Below are 21,792 nucleotides of genomic sequence, written 5' to 3'. Positions count from 1 at the left end.
CACAGGAAACAAAAGAAACAGAAAACATAAAGTCCTGCTTATTTATATAGCACTGTCTTCAATCTAATAAAACATTTCCTCCCTTTTCTTCTGTTCTGTTCTCTTTGTTCCCAGCCTGTCCAGGCCCTTGACCTGAGGGTGCATATCTTCACTCAAGTCTGTGCTGCCTCTGGTTTATTTCCCTGTCTGATCCAGGCTTTGGGGATAATCCGCCAAACTGTTCCACTTCCTTATTTCAATTATCCCCTCAAGCCTTAATTTGTCATTGCCAACAGTCTTATTCCCTTCTGACTAAGATAAAGTTCTGCTTTTTCCCCAAGAGAAGTCATAGAGAGTAAAAAAGTTTTGAAAAGCTTTCTTTTTGTATTGTCTTCATATCAATGCATTAAGACTCTGGAAATCTTCTGTCTCCAAACTCTTGTGAAGAGATGGACAAGAGCATTTTAAAAGGTGTAATAAAGTCTCTGGAGTGCGGGAACACTTTTCAATGAGTATGCAAAGCTCATTTTAGGCTTAACATCAATCTAGGGTGGATCAGCTTTCTTATCTCTTTTTAAGTGGGAAAAAAATAGCCAGGAGGGCTCTAAGTCTGAATTCCTATCACCAAAAATCTAGCTTTTTATGGGTTGTGAAACTAAGACTCAAGGTCATGATTACATTTTGCTGGAAGAGCTTGACATCTGCAAAGGGTTCAGGTAAGAAGTGACATTCTATATGACAAATAAATGAAAATAGAAACACTGAGGCCCCAGGCTATACACTTCTAGATTTTTAAAAAATGTATTTGGAAGCTGATAACGTGACAAATATTTCTAATTCCACACATGCCTAGGGATTGGAAGGATGCCTGGGCTGGCAGCATCCACATGTACAAAACTATCCATCTAAACAGATACTTTCCTTTCAATAGTTCAGAATAATTTTATGATATTAACATCATGAAACAGACAGCTGCCAGGCCACAAGGGTGTCAGCAGGCCCTTGTGGGAGCATCATAAATCGTTACAGATGGACTTCACCTTTTATAGTGATATAAAGAAGGGCTGAAGCCATAGCAAGTGTTCCACTTTTGCAAATGATTTGCTTATTACTCTTTTGGAGAGGAGAGCATAGAAAGTCAATGATAGGAGGTAGAAAAGCTGTTCTTACTTTGGGTACAGCCCCTAGTGCAGTTAGTTCTTCAACTGTCAACCATCAGAGTCAGAGGCACACTGACCAAGAAGCTAATGGCAATTAATCCTTAGATTTCTTTACTTGTGGGGGTCCCTTCCACAGTGCTGTGGTGGACCCTGGCAATAGGTGACATATATTTTTGAAAATTTCCCAAAATAAGAAATTTTAACTGCATTGATTAAGACTGCTTTCTCTTTCCATGCCAGCCTCCGCTCAGCCACACTTCCCTTCATCACTGGAATGGCTCCAGTCACTTTGGGGATTCAGCCAGAGGGAAGGTGAATCAAGGACACATTTACTTTGGGATTAGCGGGGTATAATCGCTTCCATGGCTTTTCACGGCATAGGAATGGCTTCTAGGAATGCTCCTAAAGTAAGTACTGGGTCATGACAAGGTAACACCAGAGATCAAGTCATAATATTGAATGCATTCTACAGTGCCCAGCGCACATTTGGGAAGTTGAGGAGAAACAAGTTTTGAAGTACACAGAGCCATTTACAACAGAGGCATAAAATTATAATTGTGTCCTATTCTGGATTTTCTGATGTTTCTGGTATATGGCTACTTTAAAATAAGTATGTTGATTTCCTTTTTCATCCTAAATAAATACTCAGCTCAACTAATTCTGTACTTGTAATTTTGATTTCATTTTACTGAAAAAGACTCCTAAAATGTAGGCCCTGCAAAACGTGGGTCTACTTATTTACTCTAGATACTGATATCTACCCAGAATTACAATGTAGAAATGGGAAAGAAATTCAGACCATAAATTAAAATCTTATAATTGTGTTCATGGGCCATTTAAGTAGAATAATGGATTAAATGGTGGAATAAAGATGCATATTATGCTTGGTCAAAATACCTTCATACAGTACACAGCCATTAAAAACAATGTATCCAGACTATATTGCAACATGGAATAAATTGTAAGATCCCATAAAAGTGCAAAAAGTAGGATACAAATTTGTGTTTAAAAGCAGTTTCTATTATTTTAAAATAATGCAAGAGGAAATTATCAACAAGGAAATTATACCTTAGCTAACCTTTTTATGTTTATAGCCAGTAAATGAAATACTAGCAGTAAAAGAAAAAAACCTTTTAACATTATTCTTTTTCAGAATCTGTAAAAAGCCTAAAATAATTCACAGGAATACATAATTTACTCAGAAAAAGATTCTGATGTATATTCTAGCAACCACGCCAAAGAATATTTTCATAGATCGTTGTTTTCTATTGCTGCTATAACAGATTACCACAAACTTTGTGGCTAAAAACAAGACAAATTTATCACCTTACAGTTCTGAAGATCAGAAGTCTAAATGGGTTTCATTAGGCTCAAAGGAAGATGTCGGCAGGACTGCCTCTCTTCTGGGGGCTCTAGGGGCGAACAGTCCCTTGCCTTTTCAGGTTTCTAGAGGCCAACCACATTCCTTGGCTCTTGGTCCCATTCCTCCACCTTCAAAATCAGCAACAAAAGGTTAAGGTCCTTCTCCTGCTGAATCACTCTGATTCTTCCTCCTCTTCTGTCTCCTTTTCCACTTGTAAGGACCGCGGTGATTATATTGGACCCACTCAGATAATCCACTATAATCTCTGGATTAGCAACACTAATTTCATGTGCAATTTTTTTCCCTTTGTCATGTAATCTAGCATATTCACCGGTTTCGGGAATCAGCACACGAATGTCTTTGGGGGCCTTTATTCTGCCTACCATAATTATTAATGAATTGCCTTGGCTTGTGGTACTATCATTTGGTTACGAATCTGAAAATATGCTATATATCATCCTTGCTACACCAAGAAGACTCTACATGTAATCAAAGATTTTCAAGATCAATACCAACCTGGAATACAGTTGTAGCTGTAAAAACTATTGTGTCTGCTCAGAAGGGCTCTTTGAAGTCTTAAAATCTTATATTGCACCACCCCAGCATGGCCTCCCAGGTGGGCCAAGTTTAATACTTCATCATTCCTCTGTTTGGACACAGGGATTGGTTCAAAATTGATCATGGCTACAAGCGAGGCCAGTCAGAGATTTTTCCTGAGACTTCTTTTTCTCCCTTGAACTGTCAGGGAAGGGTCTCTCACCTTCCTGGGTCAGGGCACAGTAAAACTATAACCTGAGGTGATGCTAAAATCTGTGGCCTTCCTGCATGGAGAAAAATCCATCTGCGGTAGGCAAGATTAAGACCAAACTTCTGACAGAAGCAGAAATGTGTGTGCTGGGATAGTTAAGTGTGGAGAAGTGTGCTCACAGGTGTGTACATGTGCAATAGAGAGAGAGGAAAAAAGTGAGAGAGACTGATGTGAGGTTGTCTGAGTCCTTTTTCCATTCATCCTAAAGGTCATCTTTACCCCTGTCCTTCCTGGTTATACAAGTGCATAACTCATTTGTTTGTTTTTCGTTGAACTATGATTCTGCCATTTGTATCCAAAAGACTCAACTGAAATAGATGCCAATTTTGTTATATCTTCAGCACTATAATTAATGAGAAAGGTATTAAAATCATAATCAAGAAAGCTAGACTTCAGGACCAGGGCAGAAAAACCACACAACTCTTAATATGCCCCAAACTGGGGATTGCCCTTAAATGTGATCTGGTAGCAGTAATGTTACACCTTTTTGTTACCGAGAATCTTTGATCTATAGTAAGCATCAACCATGGTCTCTTGAACACGTTCCGTATTATCGCCTACATTAAACAAAAAATAGCAAATATTCTTATTAAACATTATTTTCCTTAGTGTAGCCAGTTTATAGCATAGAAATAAAGCCCTTGGATTCAACCAGAAGCTATTAGCAACATCAGAGAGGTTTAATGCCATTTAAGTAAATATTAGGAAGATCCTCTTTGTTATTTTATATTGCCAATGTAGTTGGTTGTATTGAATAAATAAGTGAATTACAGGAATGGCTTTATGATGAACAGTTATAAGCCCAGGAGGCAGGCCCTGGATCATTCAATATTAATAAGCACCAGTTATTGCTGCCTTATGACCTGTTCATCTATCTGCTCTACTATTTCCTCAGGTCATGTGCTCTGTCACACTGCTTGAAATTTTCTTTGATGATCTTGCCCTCTACCACGCATTTCCAAGACTCATATGGACATTAACTAGTCACAGTTAAAACATAATAATATGGCTGAATGTTTACTGGAAATAAGTTTACAGACTGGCTAAATCTTAGTTTGGAGCCATGCAGGAATTGCAAAATGCCCACTCTATCAAATTTTTATATTTGCTAATAAAAGACTATTTTTACATAACGATATGGGTATCCTTAAAACAATTCCAAATAAAACTTGATTAGCATACAAATTAAATTTCCTTCTGTTCTTGTTCTTACTCTCGTGTTATTTCTAGAATGCCAGGTTGTACTCCGATGAGCATCCAGTACTTCAACATTTATTAATCAGAATGGACACCTCTCACGAGTAAAGACTAAAACCTCAAGCATTATAGAAGAAATGTCATTCTGTTCTGAGAGAAAAACAGAAATGTAATTTTTTCTCTACTTGAAATTTCGCCTGTGTTTCTAATTATCCTAATAAGAAACTTCAGTGACAAAAATCTCATGACTTAGAATAAAATGGTCTTGGGTTTGGTCCCTCTTTTCACTCCAAGTTTGAATCTTGTGAACACATTTAAAAAAAAAAAAAAAGAAGCCAGGGGCTGGCCCCGTGGCCAAGTGGTTAAGTTCGTGCGCTCCGCTTCGGTGGCCCAGGGTTTCACTGGTTTGAATCCTGGGCGCAGACATGGCACCACTCATCAGGCCATGCTGAGGTGGCATCCCAATGCCACAACTAGAAGGACCCACAACTAGAATATACAACTATGTACCGGGGGGCTTTGGGAGAAAAAGTAAAAATAAAATCTTTAAAAGAATAAATAAATAAAAATTTTAAAAAAGCCAAATGATAAGTTATGTATACAACTAGACATCACAAAGTATTTCTGTATTTGATTACTATTTTGATAATTTACTAAATTAATTTTTAAACTATACAATGTATAGTTAAGGCACATCTAGCTCAAATATGTTCCTTAATAATCTGCTGTGACATCTCTCTAAAAGTGTTTGTTTTGGGGCCAGCCCCGTGGCTGAGTGGTTAAGTTCTCAAGCTCGGCTTCGGCGGCCTAGGATTTCACCGGTTCAGATCCTGGGCGTGGACCTAGCACCACTCATCAGGCCGTGCTGAGGCGGTGTCCCACATAGCTCAACTAGAAGGACCTACAACTAAAACATACAGCTATGTACTGGGGGGCTTTGGGGAGAAGAATTAAAAAAAAAAGAGGAAGATTGGCAACAGATGTTAGCTCAGGGCCTATCTTAAAAAAAAAGCGTTTGTTTTGGTTTCATGCAGCGGTTTCTAAATCACTGCCACCTTCTACTGGTATTATGAAGCCCTTTTAGAATGTAGTAAAAGAAGCTCTGGACCTCTCTTCATAAAAACATTAAAAGGTACATACAATATATTTGTGCTATTTTAAGAAGTTCTCATTGCCCTGATACCCAACCATAAACTCCAGATTTGCATGAATTCCAGGTTAAGAATCCCCGGATATGGAGTCCCCAGAATCCCTCATTACAATATAAATCACTCTGGCTGAGGAAACACATCACAGGATAGTTCTCAGAAAACAATCCACGAAGGCTGAAGGCAGGTCTAAGGGTTTGGAGCGACCAAGGACCATGGAAGGACATTTTTGTAAAAACCGGGATGCAGCAATTCCCTGAACAAACATACCGTAATCTTTCATACTTCTGTGCTTCCTGATGCGATTTTCTCTTTTGGAAATTATCTTCCCCGCTTCTCCAAGAGCAGATCCCCGTACTTCCCTACCCCACGTCATTGCTTTCCCACCTATTCCACAGAGCATCGCAAAAATACCCCACACAACAGTCATTTCTCTGCAACTCTTAAGCACTCCCTGAAGCCCTGTTTGCTCTGTGGGAAGTAGGGCAAAAACGAAAGCGTCCATCCTTTTGCCGCAGGACCAGCCCCCTATACAACTCTGCAGAGCAGTGACTCGTAAGGTAATTACATAGCAGAATCACCAGAGAGCTTTTGAAATCCCTGATGCCCAGACCATATCACAGACAAATTAAGCCAGGCGGGAGCTTGGCTTTGGTATTTTGAAAATACTTCTTCAACAAACTCTAAGTGTCCTCTGTGGACTCTCTGAGGACAAAGCCCACCTGACTTTGATCTCTTCCGAGAAACCTTCATCACTTGAGCCTAAAATTTTGTATAAACCTTTTTGTTTTCTCTGTTTTCTAACCATCTTCCATCAGTTCTAATTTGGCCCCCTTTCAATACTCAGATCTGGCCAAACAAGGCCTCCTCAGAGAGCGTCCCTGACCACCTTATTTGGAGAATTCTCCAAACTCCACCTTGGCCACTCTATCCTATTATCTTCATTTCCTTCTCCTAGCATTAACTGAAACTATTTGTTTTCTTATTTAACTTCTCTGACCAAACTCACTAGAAGCTCTGTGAGAGCCCTGACATTGGCTGCCTAATTTAGAATTCTATCCTCAGCACCTAGACTGGTTCTAAGCACATGGTAGGATCCCAATAAATATATGTTGAATGAATGAATGAATACTGATCTTGTTTTCTCTATTAAATTCTATGTCCTTGAGTTCATCTGCCATGCCATCCATTTAAACCCTTGTAATCCCTCACAATTGTCTATCACTTTTAAAGTTAACAAGGGAATTTCATATATTTCATATTAATTATTCCTCACAACAACATTTTAAAGGAAACAGAATGGTTATAATAATATTGTTCTTACAGATAATAAAACTGAGGTTCCATAAAGCTAAAAAAAACTTTCCAGGAGCACACAAACAATAAATGACGTGAGAACATCTGCCCTGTCAGGGTGTCATAGGCCAGCGGCCATCTTTTTAATTCTTGCCCCCAAAGAAGCACATGCCCTCAAAAGTGGAAACCAACTGACAGGATATGGGTATAGATACCTCGAGAAAGTGCAATACTTGGCAGCATGTGGGAGCCTCTCTACGCAAACAGGAAATGGATGCCTGTCGATAGTTCTCTCAGAGATCACACATCTGGGAGGAGGTAACATCTGGGAAGAGGGTTGAACAATGTCAGCAGGTACCAGCCCCGTCACACCCTTGTGCAGCCACAAGACTTCAGGTCTCCTAACACATCCAAGATCTCACTTACCGATAATCCTTCTGGATTTCTCTCTTTATGTAGTAGAATCTTCCAGAAGAGTACATCTAGAATCGAGCATGAATTATATCACTCGGGTTTTGCTACCGCCTCTTTTATAACTACAATAAACTACACTCAAGAGTGTAAGTTCTGTGATTCCGTCTCACCATTGGCACTGTAACGCAGTAGTAATATTAACCACACCCAGACTTCCAGCAAATTAATCAAATGAAGCAGTGTGAGAGACCCTTCCAGTTAACATATACTCTATATCTGCTGCATCTTTTTTACATTTCTTTTAAGCTCCTTCAGTTAACTCTTGTGTAATACAAGGCCTGAGGAAGAAATCCAGAGGAAGAAATCCTGGCAAAGGATCTAACCTCCTTGTAAAGGACTTTTCAATATGACCTCAAATATTTGTTGTTTAATCCTTGGGACCATTCAAACCTTAAATGGCTCACAACTGTACTATGCCAGACCATTTGGTACTATTTACAAGCATCCACATGGCATGGGTATTTTGAGCAGCAAAGAGGCCAAAATTATTTAGAAACTTAAATAAGAAGCCAAAGAATCCTGCCTTTCCTTCTTTATCCAAATAAAAGTCATCACATGAGACATAAATATTTATGGAGAACCAAACTCTCATCCATCTTAACAGTTATATTCCAAATGAAAGGATGCCATAACTGAAGAATATATTACTCCGTACCCAAAACAGACACTTGGTAGAAAGCAGAGTCTAGAAGAACAGCTTGGCTAATCACCTGATTCTCATGGGGAGTAGTCAGCTCTCCGTCTATCTTGTTAGCTATGCAAAATCAAACATAAAGTCTGTTATGAAGGTGAATCAGAAATGAAAGAAACGGAACCATGGGAGCAAACATAAAATCTAGGGGTCCAAGTGAGCAAGAACAGAGTCAAGTTCACTAACTGCAGAGAGAGGTGAAGGAGAGGGGAAGTAGCCTGAAGAAACTAAGTTCAAAGTTACCATTAGAGTTTTGCTGCCATTTTAGTCTTTGACTTGCTGGCTCACACATCTAGTGAATGGCAGACCCCAACTAAGTAACCCACTATACCACTATACCAGTAACCCACGAGATCGCCTCGCTGTGCAAGATGTCCCTTTGCTGTTTAAAACACATAGGCGTATGTGTCCATACCCAGTACAATGCGGCCCTCAAAATACTAATCTGACTGCTAAACTGTTGTTATTTTACTACTTGCTAATATGAATGATTTTTAATAAAAAAGCCACTTTAGATTTGTGGTTGTCTTCTCATATTCTGTCAGTAGATAAGGAAACCTGATGTGAGGTGCAGGAAGGAGGAAGAAAGGCACATGAGAAGATGCTAACATATTTGTCTCGTTCATGGAAAGATCTGGATCTTGGTAACTTTGGTTACATTGAACTCGGCATTTTAGCAATGAGACAATGGAGTGGGCACTAAGCAAGGTTAACCAGCATTTCTGTGACATCATTTTAGAGGACTTACAATCCGTACTTATAATGTGTGTCCTTCTTATTAACAATTAACCTCATGTGACAATTACGAGAACAAGAGCTCTGCAAAGAAGTTGCTTTTTCTGTCTCAAACCTATCACAACATGAGGAGGGGGTGGGAAAGATGACATTTGCCCCCAGTCTGTCTCCTACCGCTTTCTTATTCTTTACATCATCACGAGTGAATTTGTTTCCTGTTCCTGGCACAAGTTATTCCCCTGTTAACTTAATGTGTCTCCCACATTGTTCCCTCTATCTAGAATCCACTTTTTTTATACTCATTCCTGCAGACTCAATTCTAGTTTCACTCACTTCAAGAAGACATATTTGCACCCAAATTTATTTAGAAAATAGTATCTTCCTCCTCTGAGTCTTAAGACATTCTATCCCTTCTCCCACCACATTTGTCACATTTATCACAGATACTTAGCACAGGGGTCAGCAAACTTTTTCAGCAAAGGGCTAGATAGTACAAATATTAGGCTCTGTGTGCCATACACTCTGTGGCAACTTTTTAACTCTCCCATTATGGCAAGAAAGCAGCCATGTATAGACAAACGAGCATGGCTGTGTTCCAATAAAACTTTTTGTTCATTTATAAAAACAGAATGTGGACCTCCTGGTACTAGTTTCTTGGCCCCTGGCTTAGCATAGAGATACACGGTAGGCTGGTCAGTAAATATTAGACTGATTAAATTTGATAAACAATATCACTAATGAAAATATGATACTTAAGTTGGCTCTATGCTATAGCATGATTATATATCAAACATATTCACTATGCAAATATAGCACAATGACCAGCCCTATCAATTTTTAATAACATCTTATGCATCCAAGAGGAGAATCATAGGATTCTGATCAGCTATATGACCCTAAAGCCTGGACAAAATGACGACATTCTGTCTCATTGATTTGCTATTAGAAAGAAAGTCTATAGAGCATATGGTTCCGTGAAGGTTATGGTTGATAGCCAGACCAGATTGTTTCCCATGAAAAATATTTGGTTTACTTGTTTATATTGAATAAAATCAAGTAAATAGCTGCCAGAGCCCCACACTACATCCTTCCCTATGTGTTTAATGTTTTAATAGAAATAAATATATAATTGTAGTAACAAAATTTTCCTAGTTGTCACACATTTCATTTTAAGCTCACTTGAAGAAATCGGGATTGAATTCACGTCCAATTTTCTATTTTCATTTCAAATAGATTTTGACAATATTTGTTGCAGCCTTTACTAGGAAGTTTTCTTAGCCAAAGAATTTCACTGGTTTTCAACTTACCACATAAAAATTATGCAAAATATAATAAAAATTGTTTGTTTATTTGGATTGATGCCTATCTTTGGCACAAAATGTTCTGTTGCCATAGATAAAACATTTAAACAAGATAGTTGACAGGAACACAAAAAAATACTCACTCTATCTTGAGAGTGATACAGTTTTCTGGGATATGGATTAGAAAAACCTTAGGCAATTCCAAAAGTACTCTCTTTATTATTTTTCACTGAAATATTTTCTAGCATCTTTTAAAAAGATAACCAAAACTATTAAGTTCAGCTTATGAATTTCTTCTTCTCCTCTCTGTTCTGTTGAATATAAAAATGACAAGAAGAGAGGCAAGATAAAATAAAGAAGGAGAAATAAGGAACGTAGGTAACTATTTACCCACTGGAAAGGGGGGTCCTGAATAATCACCTTGTAGGAGACCTTCTTTTCTATTTAACTTGGCTCTTTCCATTCTTTTTAGCAATTCTCTTCAATATATGCAAATCATGCCTTTAGTTTAGTAAATGCTGCTTCTTCAAATGAATGAGAGATTCAATACCGGATTAATCAGAACCTTCCAGTAAACCACCAGCTCTGGGCACCTGCACCATTGGCCTCCTCATGAGGATAGAAAATGTCCCAACACCCAGAGGTCCCAGCACATCATGAGGACATGGAGAAAGGATGCTGGAGGCACCATATTTAGTTCCCCCTGGATATCAGTCTTTTTGTCTTGGTACCATCTTTAATAAAGTTATAATAAACAATATTTACATTCCTAAAGTTTTGTGAAATACAGGAGGCATATAAAGTTTAAGACAGTCTAATAAGTTTTTCTGAGTACAAAGAAAGCAAATAATAAACAGGCTTTTCTCTTCCTCGATACCATAGTACTATTCTGGTCATTCCATGATGTTAGAACATAAAAAAGCCATAATAGAGAGCACTGTAAGCTCAACGTGTGTTCAGAGATCCATGGAAGACTGCCTAGGGATCCACAGACCAATTTCTCATCGTTTAACGTCTATAATATGAAAAAGTAAAGACTTTTGTTTCGGGCTTGATTTTCTAATTCACTGATGTTTTCTCCATTTGGTGCATCACTAAAAGTGGGACCATTCCTCCTAGATAATGAAGAGTAAAGAAGTTAACTTTACAGGGTCATTTCTTCACCTTCTTTAGCTGTGGTCCTTAACAAGTATGTTTGAAATGCCGTAATTTAGAGGACGACTACTCCAGGGTCCTCGAGCGCAGGCAGATATAGCGGATCAACCAATCTGGACACTCAGAGTAGAGTAAGTCTGAATCCATTTGCTGCCTAGAAATACTGCTGGAAGAACACACTGGGTTCCTTTGTCTCTTGAAAACTGTGCATTTCCCACTGCAGTTAACTTACAATAAGATATTTAATTAGGCCACTGAGAATTTTAAATATAATCAAAATCACAATAGGTGGTGTGGTGCTTAATTTAAAATGTCTGGAGGTCTACTCTTAAAATTTTAAGTCCACAATACCGTCTTGTTAACTAGAGGCACTATGTTGTACGGCAGATCTCTAGAACTTCTCCATCTTGTCTAACTGTAACTTTACAATCATTGAATAACAACTCCCCATTTTCCCCTCCCCCAGACCCTTGCAATCACTACTCTATTTTCTGCTTCTATAAGTTTGACTATTTTATATACTCCTCATGTTAAACATTCTTAACACACACACATAAAAAAGCAAAGGCGGTGGGGCTGGACCCACAGCCGAGTGGTTAAGTTCACGCTCTCCACTTTGACGGCCCAGGGTTTCACTGGTTCGGATCCCGAATGTGGACATGGCACTGCTCATCACGCCAAGCTGAGGCGGTGTCCCACATAGCACAACCAGAAGGCCCTACAACTAGAATATACAACTATAGACTGGGGGTCTTTGGGGTGAAGAAGAAGAAAAAAAAGAAGATTGGCAACAGATGTTAGCTCAGGTGCCAATCCTGAAGAAAAAAAAAGCAAAGGGAAACAAGGACATTTTTGGAGGTAACAGACATATTTATTACCTTGATTGTGGTGATAGCATCAAGGATGCATGCATATGTCCAAACTCATCAAAGCATGTACATTAAATATACGCAGCGCTTTTCTATATCAATTTATACCTCAATAAAGCTGTAAAAAAAGTTTCAGATAAAAATAAAAAGAAAATCCCCTTAAAAAATAAAAAAAAAAAATGTTTGGAGGACTTCCAATTTCTTTTTAACTTTTTCTCTGTTCCAAACAATAACATCTCTGTATACGTGAATAAGAAAAATAATGATTCAGTTTTCAAAAAATCACAGAGTGAAAAATACATAGGTTAAAAAAATACATGCCTCATGGAAAACTTCTCTGATAAATAAAAGCAAGAAAATTTAAAGATGTGCTTTGCCAGTAAAAGAGAGAGAGAAATTATGGCTTAAGTTGAAAAATCTCCAGATGGTGAGAATTTGGCAGGCTATTATTCTTTGAAAGTATGTTCTTTCCTAGGTAAGGGAATTGAACCAACTCGCTTAATTCATTAGTTAAAACATACTAATTGATAAAAATGAGGACATGGTTTCTACTTTCTAGAAGCTACAATATGAAATAATTAGCCTCAATTTATCATTCTTTCTCCACTTCACACCTTCCCTTGTGAGGGTATATGATTATGTGTGTTTAAATGCTAAAATATATGCAATACCTCTTAGAACAAGTCTGACAAAAGAAAACCAAAGGGCACAGAGGACAGGTAACAGAGGCACATGGGATTGCACTACCAAACAAAAAGATGACTTAGACACAAGGACAAATGATGATCAAAGAAGGCAAATACTGCAAACACAAGCCTCTGAATAATAACGCCTGCAGATAAATCATTTGTTTTGATGATTACAGAAGTCAATGAAAGGAGTTTGATGAATGGTAAAAGTTTCTAACACTAAGAGCAAAATATATGGAGAAGAGCTAACTGACTATTAAATCTAAATTCCCACCATTGCTGGGTGAGGGGAACCCTTGTTATGCTCCTGAAGGAGGATATAGTAGGACAATTTTTCTAGAGAATATGAATTGTTTGGGCAACTTTTTTATTGAAAAGCTTTAATATATTTTTTATTCATTTAGATCTATGCATTCCACATATAAGAATTAATACTAAGGATTTGCAAATTTTCTGCTACAAGAATGTGAACTATGATATTTAAAACTTGAATAAAATAGGAGACGATTCAGATGTCTAATAAAAGAGGACTGCTTAAATTCTATTATGGAATACTATGCAGCCATATCAACGATTTTGCATAATATTTGGAACAAGGAAATAAATTCATTACATATTTTCAGCAAATTGGCATGTGAAAAGAACCAGTAAACTATCTAAAATGACTGTTCTGGAGCCTGAGGGGCTGTATTAAAATTTTGTATTAAAACTTGTATCTCTGGGGCTGACCCACTGGTGCGGCAGTTAAGTCCACGCACTCTACTTCAGTGGCCCGGGCTTTGCTGGTTCAGATCCCAGGCATGGACCTATGCACTGCTTATCAAGCCATGCTGTGGCAGGCGTCCCACATATAAAGTAGAGGAAGATGGGGACCGATGTTAGCTCAGGGCCAGTCTTCCTCAGCAAAAAGAGGAGGATTGGCGGCAGATGTTAGCTCAGGGCTAATCTTCCTGATAAAACAAAACCAACAGGGGCCAGCCCTGTGGCACAGCAGTTAAGTTTGCATGTTCTGCTTTGGTGGCCCAGGGTACGCCAGTTTGGATCCTGGCTGTTGACCTACACACTGTTTGTCAAGCCATGCTTTGGCAGGTGTCCCACACACAAAGTAGAGGAAGATGGGCACAGATGTTAGCTTAGGGCCAGTCTTCCTCAGCAAAAAGAGGAGGATTGGTGGCAGATGTTAGCTCAGGGCTAATCTTCCTCAAAAAAACAAACAGACAAAAAAAAACTTTCATCTCTATCACTTACTATGTAAGATGGCAAATTGTCCAAATTTCCAATTTCTTTTTTTGTAAAAAGAAGAATAATTATGCTTCTTCCTACCTCGTTGTGTCTGGGGGATATCAAAAAAGATAATGGATTCAATGTTCTTGGCATTTTACCTGTTGAAGTGCACATAAACACGGTCGATAGAATAGCATAAATACATCATTTGTAAAATATATCCTTGTTTATATTTATTTTGATTCAGTTATTGATACTGATAAGATATACATATAGTTATAAACCTCAACTGCTTTTTTTGCTTCTCTCTTTGAGTTTGTGTGATTTTTGTGGTGTGTTCTGGTTTGTTTGTTCTGGTTTGACTGCGTTCCCTAAATTTTGTATGCGGAAGAGAGTATGAGTCAGGAGTCCTATTATCTCAGCTGCTTGAAACAACAAAGGTTTATTTCTCAGTCGTGTTAGAGGTCCTTGGTGGGTCAGCAGAAGTTTCTGCTAACCATCCACATTCAAAAACCCAGGCTAAGGGCTCATCTCCAACACTGCAAATCCCCAGGCCAGGGGAAAGAGATAGCAAGCCTCTGCCTGCCTCTAAAGCTCCTGCTGCAAAGAGAAACTCATCACTTTTGCTTAGTTTTTGGCCAAAGCCAGACACATACTCAGGAGGAGAACCCCAATAATAATAATAATAATGTATTTTTAAGTCAACAAGAGTTTAAAACTAATGTGTAGCCCATTAAAAGCCATTGTAAGCTTTTGAGCAGACCATTGGTATGACAGTAGGAAAAGTTGTCCCCCATCCCCTCGTGGGAGCAGAAATTAGGATGAATAACTGTATACCCATATTGACTATATGAGAGTCATATAATGAAATGAAAATATATTTATAGACAATAAGGAATAGAAATTAAGGAATCACAGGATCAATAGGGAATTTAAGAAATCACCTAAATTATTCCCCTGCTTTCAAGACACAGTGATCACACTCAGTCATCATCAGTGGAAGCAGGTAATTTAGACTTAATTTCCGGTGGAAAAATGCCTTCACCTGGCCTTGAGGTGGACTCTACTGAGGAGCCTCAGTATATTCTACCAGGAGAATCTTTTTTTGGCCCCAGCTGGTGAGCTGATGGGGCTCTGGGCTTGAGAACCAATGGGCCTTATAATTGTTTTCTTCACTCCCGTAACCACAGCTGCTGCTCTCATTCATAAACTGCAAAAATAATCCTTTAAAAGTTTCCTATTGGCCATTTGCTTTAAAACATCCAGTGGCAATGAGTTTGCAGAACTAGCACTATGAGAAAGGAACGGTCTCTGATCACTGGTTCAAGCGCTGGCCTGGCTCTCACAAATCCTTGGCCTTCATTCTCAAAATCCTTCTATTTGCTATGGTTCCCTGGGAAATCACTTCACTCATCAATACCTCCATTTCCCTGCGAGGAAACTAGAGAAGCTTATTATTTATCTGTAAAGTATTTCAAAGGCTTAAATGAATTATAAAAAATAAAAAAATTATAATTCTATACACATATTCAACAACTCTAATAAAATAAATTTTAAATATACTCTATTGCTTAAAAATGGTAGCTAAACACATTAGTGAATCTCTAGAAAGATGAGACATATGTACTTGGAGTTTATTAAAGATTGATATATAAAGTCTGTAATAATTTTCTTGCACGAACACTATATTAAAAAATTTAGAGACAAATGAATAACCACTGGTAAATATATATACTAAGAGTGATTTTCTATGTTTTGGAGATATTTTCTATGCTTTTTAAATTTTCCATGCTATAATTTGTTATTTTTAACAATAAATGAATGAGTGAATGAATAACAGCAGTCTGAGGGATACTAATTTTTAATCATGTTACTTTAAAAGCACGACAGGCTTACTCAAGCACTATAATGACAATATTTTATTCATGCAGGTAGAACAGTTACTCCTGTCTGGGGTTATTGGTGAAAGATGGAGCAAGTCAGAAATGCTTCTGAAATAAAAAATCCTTCTACCCATATCCTATGTTCCTACTTATAATCATTAGGGATAAACATCAGAGTACAGGAAAAGATCCACGGTACAAATAATGTTGGAGACTTGCGAGTTTTCTACATAAGGAAAATTAGAAGTATTCAAAAAGATAAAAGATAAATAATGGCAAGGATGTGAGAAAACTGGAAGCCTTGTACTCTGCTGGTGGGAATGTAAAATGTAGCCACTTTAAAGACAGTTTTGCAGTACCTCAAAAAGTTAAACATAGAGATACCACATGACCCGGCAATTTCACTTATAGGTATATACCCAAGAGAAATTAAGACACAAATCCACACAAAAACATATACATGAATGTTCATAGGACATTATTCCTGATGGCCAAAAGTACAAACAACCCCAATGTCCATTAACAAATAAGTAAATGTGATATATCCATAGAAATGAACATTATCCAGCCATAAAAAGGAATGAAGTACATGCCGTGACATGGATAACCTTGAAAACATTATGCTAAGTGAAAAAAGCCAGAAACAAAAAGGCCACATATTTTATGATTCCATTTATATGAAATATCCAGATTAGGCAAATTCATAGGGACAGGAAGTAGACTGAGGGTTTTTAGGGGTTGAAGGGGAGAGGACAATAGGGTGTGACTGGTAAGGGTGCAGGGTTTCTTTTTGTGGTGATGAAAATGTTCTGGAATGAGAGTGGTGACGGCTGGGTAATTCTGTGACTATACTAAAAACCACTAAGTTGTACACTTTAAAAGAGTAAATTTTATGGTATTTGAATTATATCTCAAAAATCTGATTTTCAAAAAGAAAACTTCAACATAAAATTAAATTTCTGATCTAACATTCAGGGAAAAGAAGTCTTTCTCCTTTTAATCTTTCATAAACAAAATCTGTAATAACTTTGGGCTGACCCCGTGGCATAGTGGTTAAGTTTGCACGCTCCACTTTGGCAGCCTGGGGTTCACAGGTTTGGATCCTGGGTGCAGACCTATACATACTGCTAATGAAGCCATGCTGTGCTGGTATCCCACATACAAAATAGGGGATGATTGGCACAGATGTTAGCTCAGGGCCAATCTTCCTCACCAAAAACTAAATAGATAAAAATCTATAATAACTTCAATTACCAGTTCCTCCAAAAGCATATTTCATATTAACCTTGCCATTTTCATGTGAGAAGTGAAATTGTATTTCTTATTTTGATAAATCAAAAAGAATGGAACCAGCTTTCCTCGAGATGAATTTTTCCTTCCCCTCCAATTTGTACTGATCTGGTAGCTCAGGCTACATGCCTTCCAAAACAGCAAAAGCTTATTCAGAGCTATCTGTTTACACCCTGCTTTTTCAAAAGCCAACAATCCTCAGTACAATGTTATTGAGTTTCAGAAATGTCAGTGGACAATTAGGTGGTCTCATTCAGAAAGCTTTGAGCAAATATCCCAACTGGTTTTTCTTTCTTTTTTTTTTTTTTCAGATTGGCACCTGAGCTAACATCTGTTGCCAACGTTCTTTTTTTTTTTTCTCTTCTTTTTCTCCCCACAGACCCAAGTACATAGTTATATATTCTAGTTGTGAGTGCCTCTGTTGTGCTATGTGGGACGCTGCCTCAGCGTGGCCTGATGAGTGGTGCCATGTTCGCGCCCAGGATCCGAACCAGCCAAATCCTGGGCCGCTGAAGCGGAGCATGAGAACTTAACCACTCGGCCACAGGGCCGGCCCCTGGTTTTTCTTTTTGATGTAGCATTGAACTGAATTGAACTGAGCTGAAATTGAACAGACCTCAAAACTAACGTGGGCTGAGAGAGTGAGTGTGAGTATATGAGTGTGTGTGAGTGTGAGTATGTGTGAGACAGAGAGGGAGATGGATATATTATATTTCTCCATATACTTTCACTTATGAAAATTGGATGCATTAGTTCTGAAAGGACTAATCTTGCCTCAGTCAGGGGTCTCAGCCATCTTTTAAACAAGATACATGTGAGTTGAATTCATTCGACTCACAGGATTAGGAGGTGGCGGCACTGCGTGAGAGCCCTCGCTTACCCCTTCCAGAGCAGGGCAGATCGGAACTCCCTTGGCACTTCTTGATGCTCTCCTCAGCTGACAGCGGGCAGGAGTTCGGGTGCTCACACTTCTTCCCATACCAGCCTACTTTGCAGTCACATCTTCCACAGTTACACTGCCCATGACCTTCACAATGAGAGTCGCAAAAAAATATGAAAAAATATATAAAGAAGTCAGAATTAGTTTTCATTTCAACAGTGAATGTCACAGATGAGTCAGGAGCTTAATTAACACAATATAAAATATTAAGGCAAAGGCATATTTTTCTCAAGTTCTTAAATACCTGATTTACATTAATTAATCATGAGGTGTGAAAAAAACAACCACTCCAGAAAAGATAAACAGGGTCACAGGGCTATGAACTTGAATCTATCAAAATCCAGGTGCTTGTGGTTGTATTGGTCTGCTGGGGCCTAAAAGGAGTATTTGATGGATTTGGCAATTAATTCATGTGGAGGAGAGCCATAGGAAATGGAAAACAATTTGTTGTGGAAACGGGGTCTTATCTTCTGGAGTCCCCAACACTTCATTTTCATTACCTTTAAACTATACACCTCATGCTTAGCCTGGAGACTCTTAGCCTAAAACCAGTAACCTGTGTGGAGTTCCGAAGCCTTGAAGACCAATTTAGTATACACAAAAGAGGTCAGGAAAGATATGAAATTTCTTTACGTGGACACAGAGCCTGTAAAGAACTGTGATGAGTAGTGGTTTGGTATAGCAAAAAGCAGTCGACGCCATCAGTCCAAGAAGTGGGTTCAAATCCTGATCCTGCTACCTATAGAGTATTATCTATCCACATTTATCAGGAAGTACATAACAGATGTTAAAACGCTATACAAAAGTGAGTTATTATTATTTATATTCATTTGAGCTCACACACGTAACCAAGTAGGCATAGAAAGGAAACAAAACTTTGCTGAGCTTTTCCTAATTCCTAATAAACATTCACATACTCCGTTACTACAGATGCAGAATAAAGTGGATTGCTATAATTGCTGCAAAAATGCATGAAGAATTTTAAAGGAAGTGGAATTACACTTTCTTTAACTAAATCAAGTATAATGCTAATCGATGAAAATCCACGCTATTTTGTCTTTGGCATCTGATATTAATATATATCATACAATATAGAAATTGGCCTTCAGTGAAGACTGGCCTGATTCATCAATACTCTGCGAGGTTTGTGGGCAGATGTCTATCTTTTAAGTTTGAAGAACTGGATAATCCACATATCAGGAAGCTTTTCACCCTCTATTAACCTGGTTCTTCATGGAACAAATCATAAAATGATAGGTCAAAGTGGGGTGAGATATTAGGGATCATTGAATCTAAATCTCTCACGTAACACTAAATTCAATTCAACGTACTCTGACTAAGCACCTATTGTAGCAGAGTCTGAACCACAAATTGCTGCCATCATTACTACTCTGACTTAGAGCTCATCATTTTAAAGGAAAACAAAATTGCGACTGCCAATAAATATGTATGACACGTGAATATACCATTTAAATATGAGATTTTTACTATAATAGTTTAACTTATTAGCAATTATATTTCAGAGGTTGTTGGGTTCCATGACTTTTTTGCCATTTATCTCAGCTTAAAAAGTTCCTACCCTTCTTCTCAACCCTCATGTAATTAGAGCAAAATTTGCAAACAGAGCAATATTGCAAATACGTAGATAAATCACAATTTTAAAAGTTTTTAACATTTTAAAGTACAGTCAATTCTGCTGTCTTATAGGCACCAGAGGCTTTGAAATTCTTGAAGACAGAGGTTTAATTTCAAGGACAGTGAGAACTGCCACAAGGAAACTGGACAAAGCACAGAACATACTGCCATTTGTGAAAGGCCAGATGACACTAACAACAACATTGAAAAAGAGAGGTAGATTGACAGAGGAAAAATGCTTTACTCTTGAAAGTTTAAAATAGTTGTGGGAGAACAAAACATCCAGTAGACAAGGATGCCAGGAGATCCCTAACCACCCAGGAGGATGCCATCTGTTGCTGCAGTGGCCTTGGATTCCTGGGCAGTGACACACCCAGGGTCCCGACCCCTAGGCATAGGGAATGGAGCAGGAGCCAGCGCAGAGGGAGACCCGTCAGTGACTGAGGGGAGAACGTTCTCAAGTTCTAGAGTTGGAATACAGGTGTAAGAGCAGTCATCATTTTCTATCTGAGGTTCGTTCGCATGGTGACATTAAAAAAACTTTGTAGTGGAATAAAACAAATTCATGAGGATGGTCAGATGTTATTAATAAGAGATTTTCAGAGTTAAAATCTGGTCCCATTAATATCAAAAGAAGTCAGATTAATTGTGGATGCATTAACGAAGTTTGAAAAACATTGCCCTGCTCCAGACCAAAGAGAAGAAATCTTTGCAAGTCTTTCCCCTTTATGCCCCCACGTCTACTTTCTGTTTTCTTACCTATTGTCCTCACAGAGATTTTTTAATCTCTATGCTTTTCCCTCCTAATGTTATGCTATTATTGCAGCTTCCTTTTTCTATCCCTTATTTCTTATTTATTATTTCTTATCTATTGTCCTCACAGAGATTTTTTAATCTCTATGCTTTTCCCTCCTAATGTTATGCTATTATTGCAGCTTCCTTTTTCTATCCCTTTGCTATTTCTGTGCTCTTCCACAATCACTAGGGGAAACGTGGCCTATAAGGACCCGCACCTCTACTTCCCGTGCATTCCCGTGCATCTAGTCTAATAGCATGATGAACCTTCCTAAGGATGGCTCCTATAAACATATGCTTCACCTCCAGGCATCGCCAACTCCAAGCAAAGCTGGGAAGAATATATGCAATGTGTCCTCACTTTTGCTGTATGTGTGATGATCCCTAACTCCCTGTGCTTCTGCCTCAGCCTCAGCCTTCACCTAATCAAAGCCCCCTCAATAACCCAGCTGCAGTTGATTGCTTACACATTGGAAGGAATTGATGGGATAGTGTCACTGCTGTGATTGGCTGTGGGATGAAAGGCTTTGCCTCTAAACAGAAAGGTATCAAAGTGGGAGAATATTATCTAGTTGAGGATGGCCACTGCTCTTCCTCAAATGATCCACTTAGAAGTCTTCCACACTCTGCCATCAGAAGTCAACATCAATTGAACAAATTCAAGCTAAGGAAAGAAGGGTTATTAAAATATGAATGAGCTAAGAAAACCATCCACAATGAAGGAAATTCATGAGAGTCAGTGAACAGATGGCAACCAGTTTAAATGACGAAACAGTGGCATGTAGGATGTTTTTAGAAGGTTTCACTGTTTTGGAAAAGTGAGAATACCTAAATCAAATATGCCAATGGAGAGCATAGAAGAAAAAAACGTAAAAGTAAGAGAGAAAAGGTTTAAATAATTCTAGTCTAATATGATGAAAAACAGTATTGGGATTGGTACTGCCTAATCTAATTTGTTTATTTGAGATTAATTGCCAAGTTAAAACATAAACACAACTTTTGCTTGCACAGGAATGAAAAGCTATATCCTACACCTTTCAATAACTCAGTCACATACTGTCAAAATATGTTTCAGAACACTACGCATTCCACTTTAAATGAAACTGTACCTTTTCCATAAAATCCTTTATGATATTTAATCAGTAAAGTTAGGAAATCAG

The 21,792-nt window shown here is 38.2% G+C and overlaps 1 protein-coding gene across 1 annotated transcript in view; it reads right to left on the bottom strand.

Annotated features, from left to right (window-relative positions):
- ITGBL1 (integrin subunit beta like 1) overlaps positions 1–21,792 on the bottom strand; it is a 206,313-nt gene that overhangs the window by 77,133 nt on the left and 107,388 nt on the right. Inside the window, exon 7 of the mRNA XM_003363218.5 lies at positions 18,143–18,289. Within this exon, the coding sequence (XP_003363266.1) occupies positions 18,143–18,289 (147 nt within the window). The remainder of the gene's footprint in view (positions 1–18,142; positions 18,290–21,792) is intronic.

This window comes from Equus caballus, chromosome 17 (assembly GCF_041296265.1).
Source record: "Equus caballus isolate H_3958 breed thoroughbred chromosome 17, TB-T2T, whole genome shotgun sequence".
In the NCBI taxonomy this organism is placed as follows: domain Eukaryota; kingdom Metazoa; phylum Chordata; class Mammalia; order Perissodactyla; family Equidae; genus Equus; species Equus caballus.
Note: the sequence above shows the minus strand (reverse complement) of the source record. Positions and strands in the feature narration are given on the sequence as shown.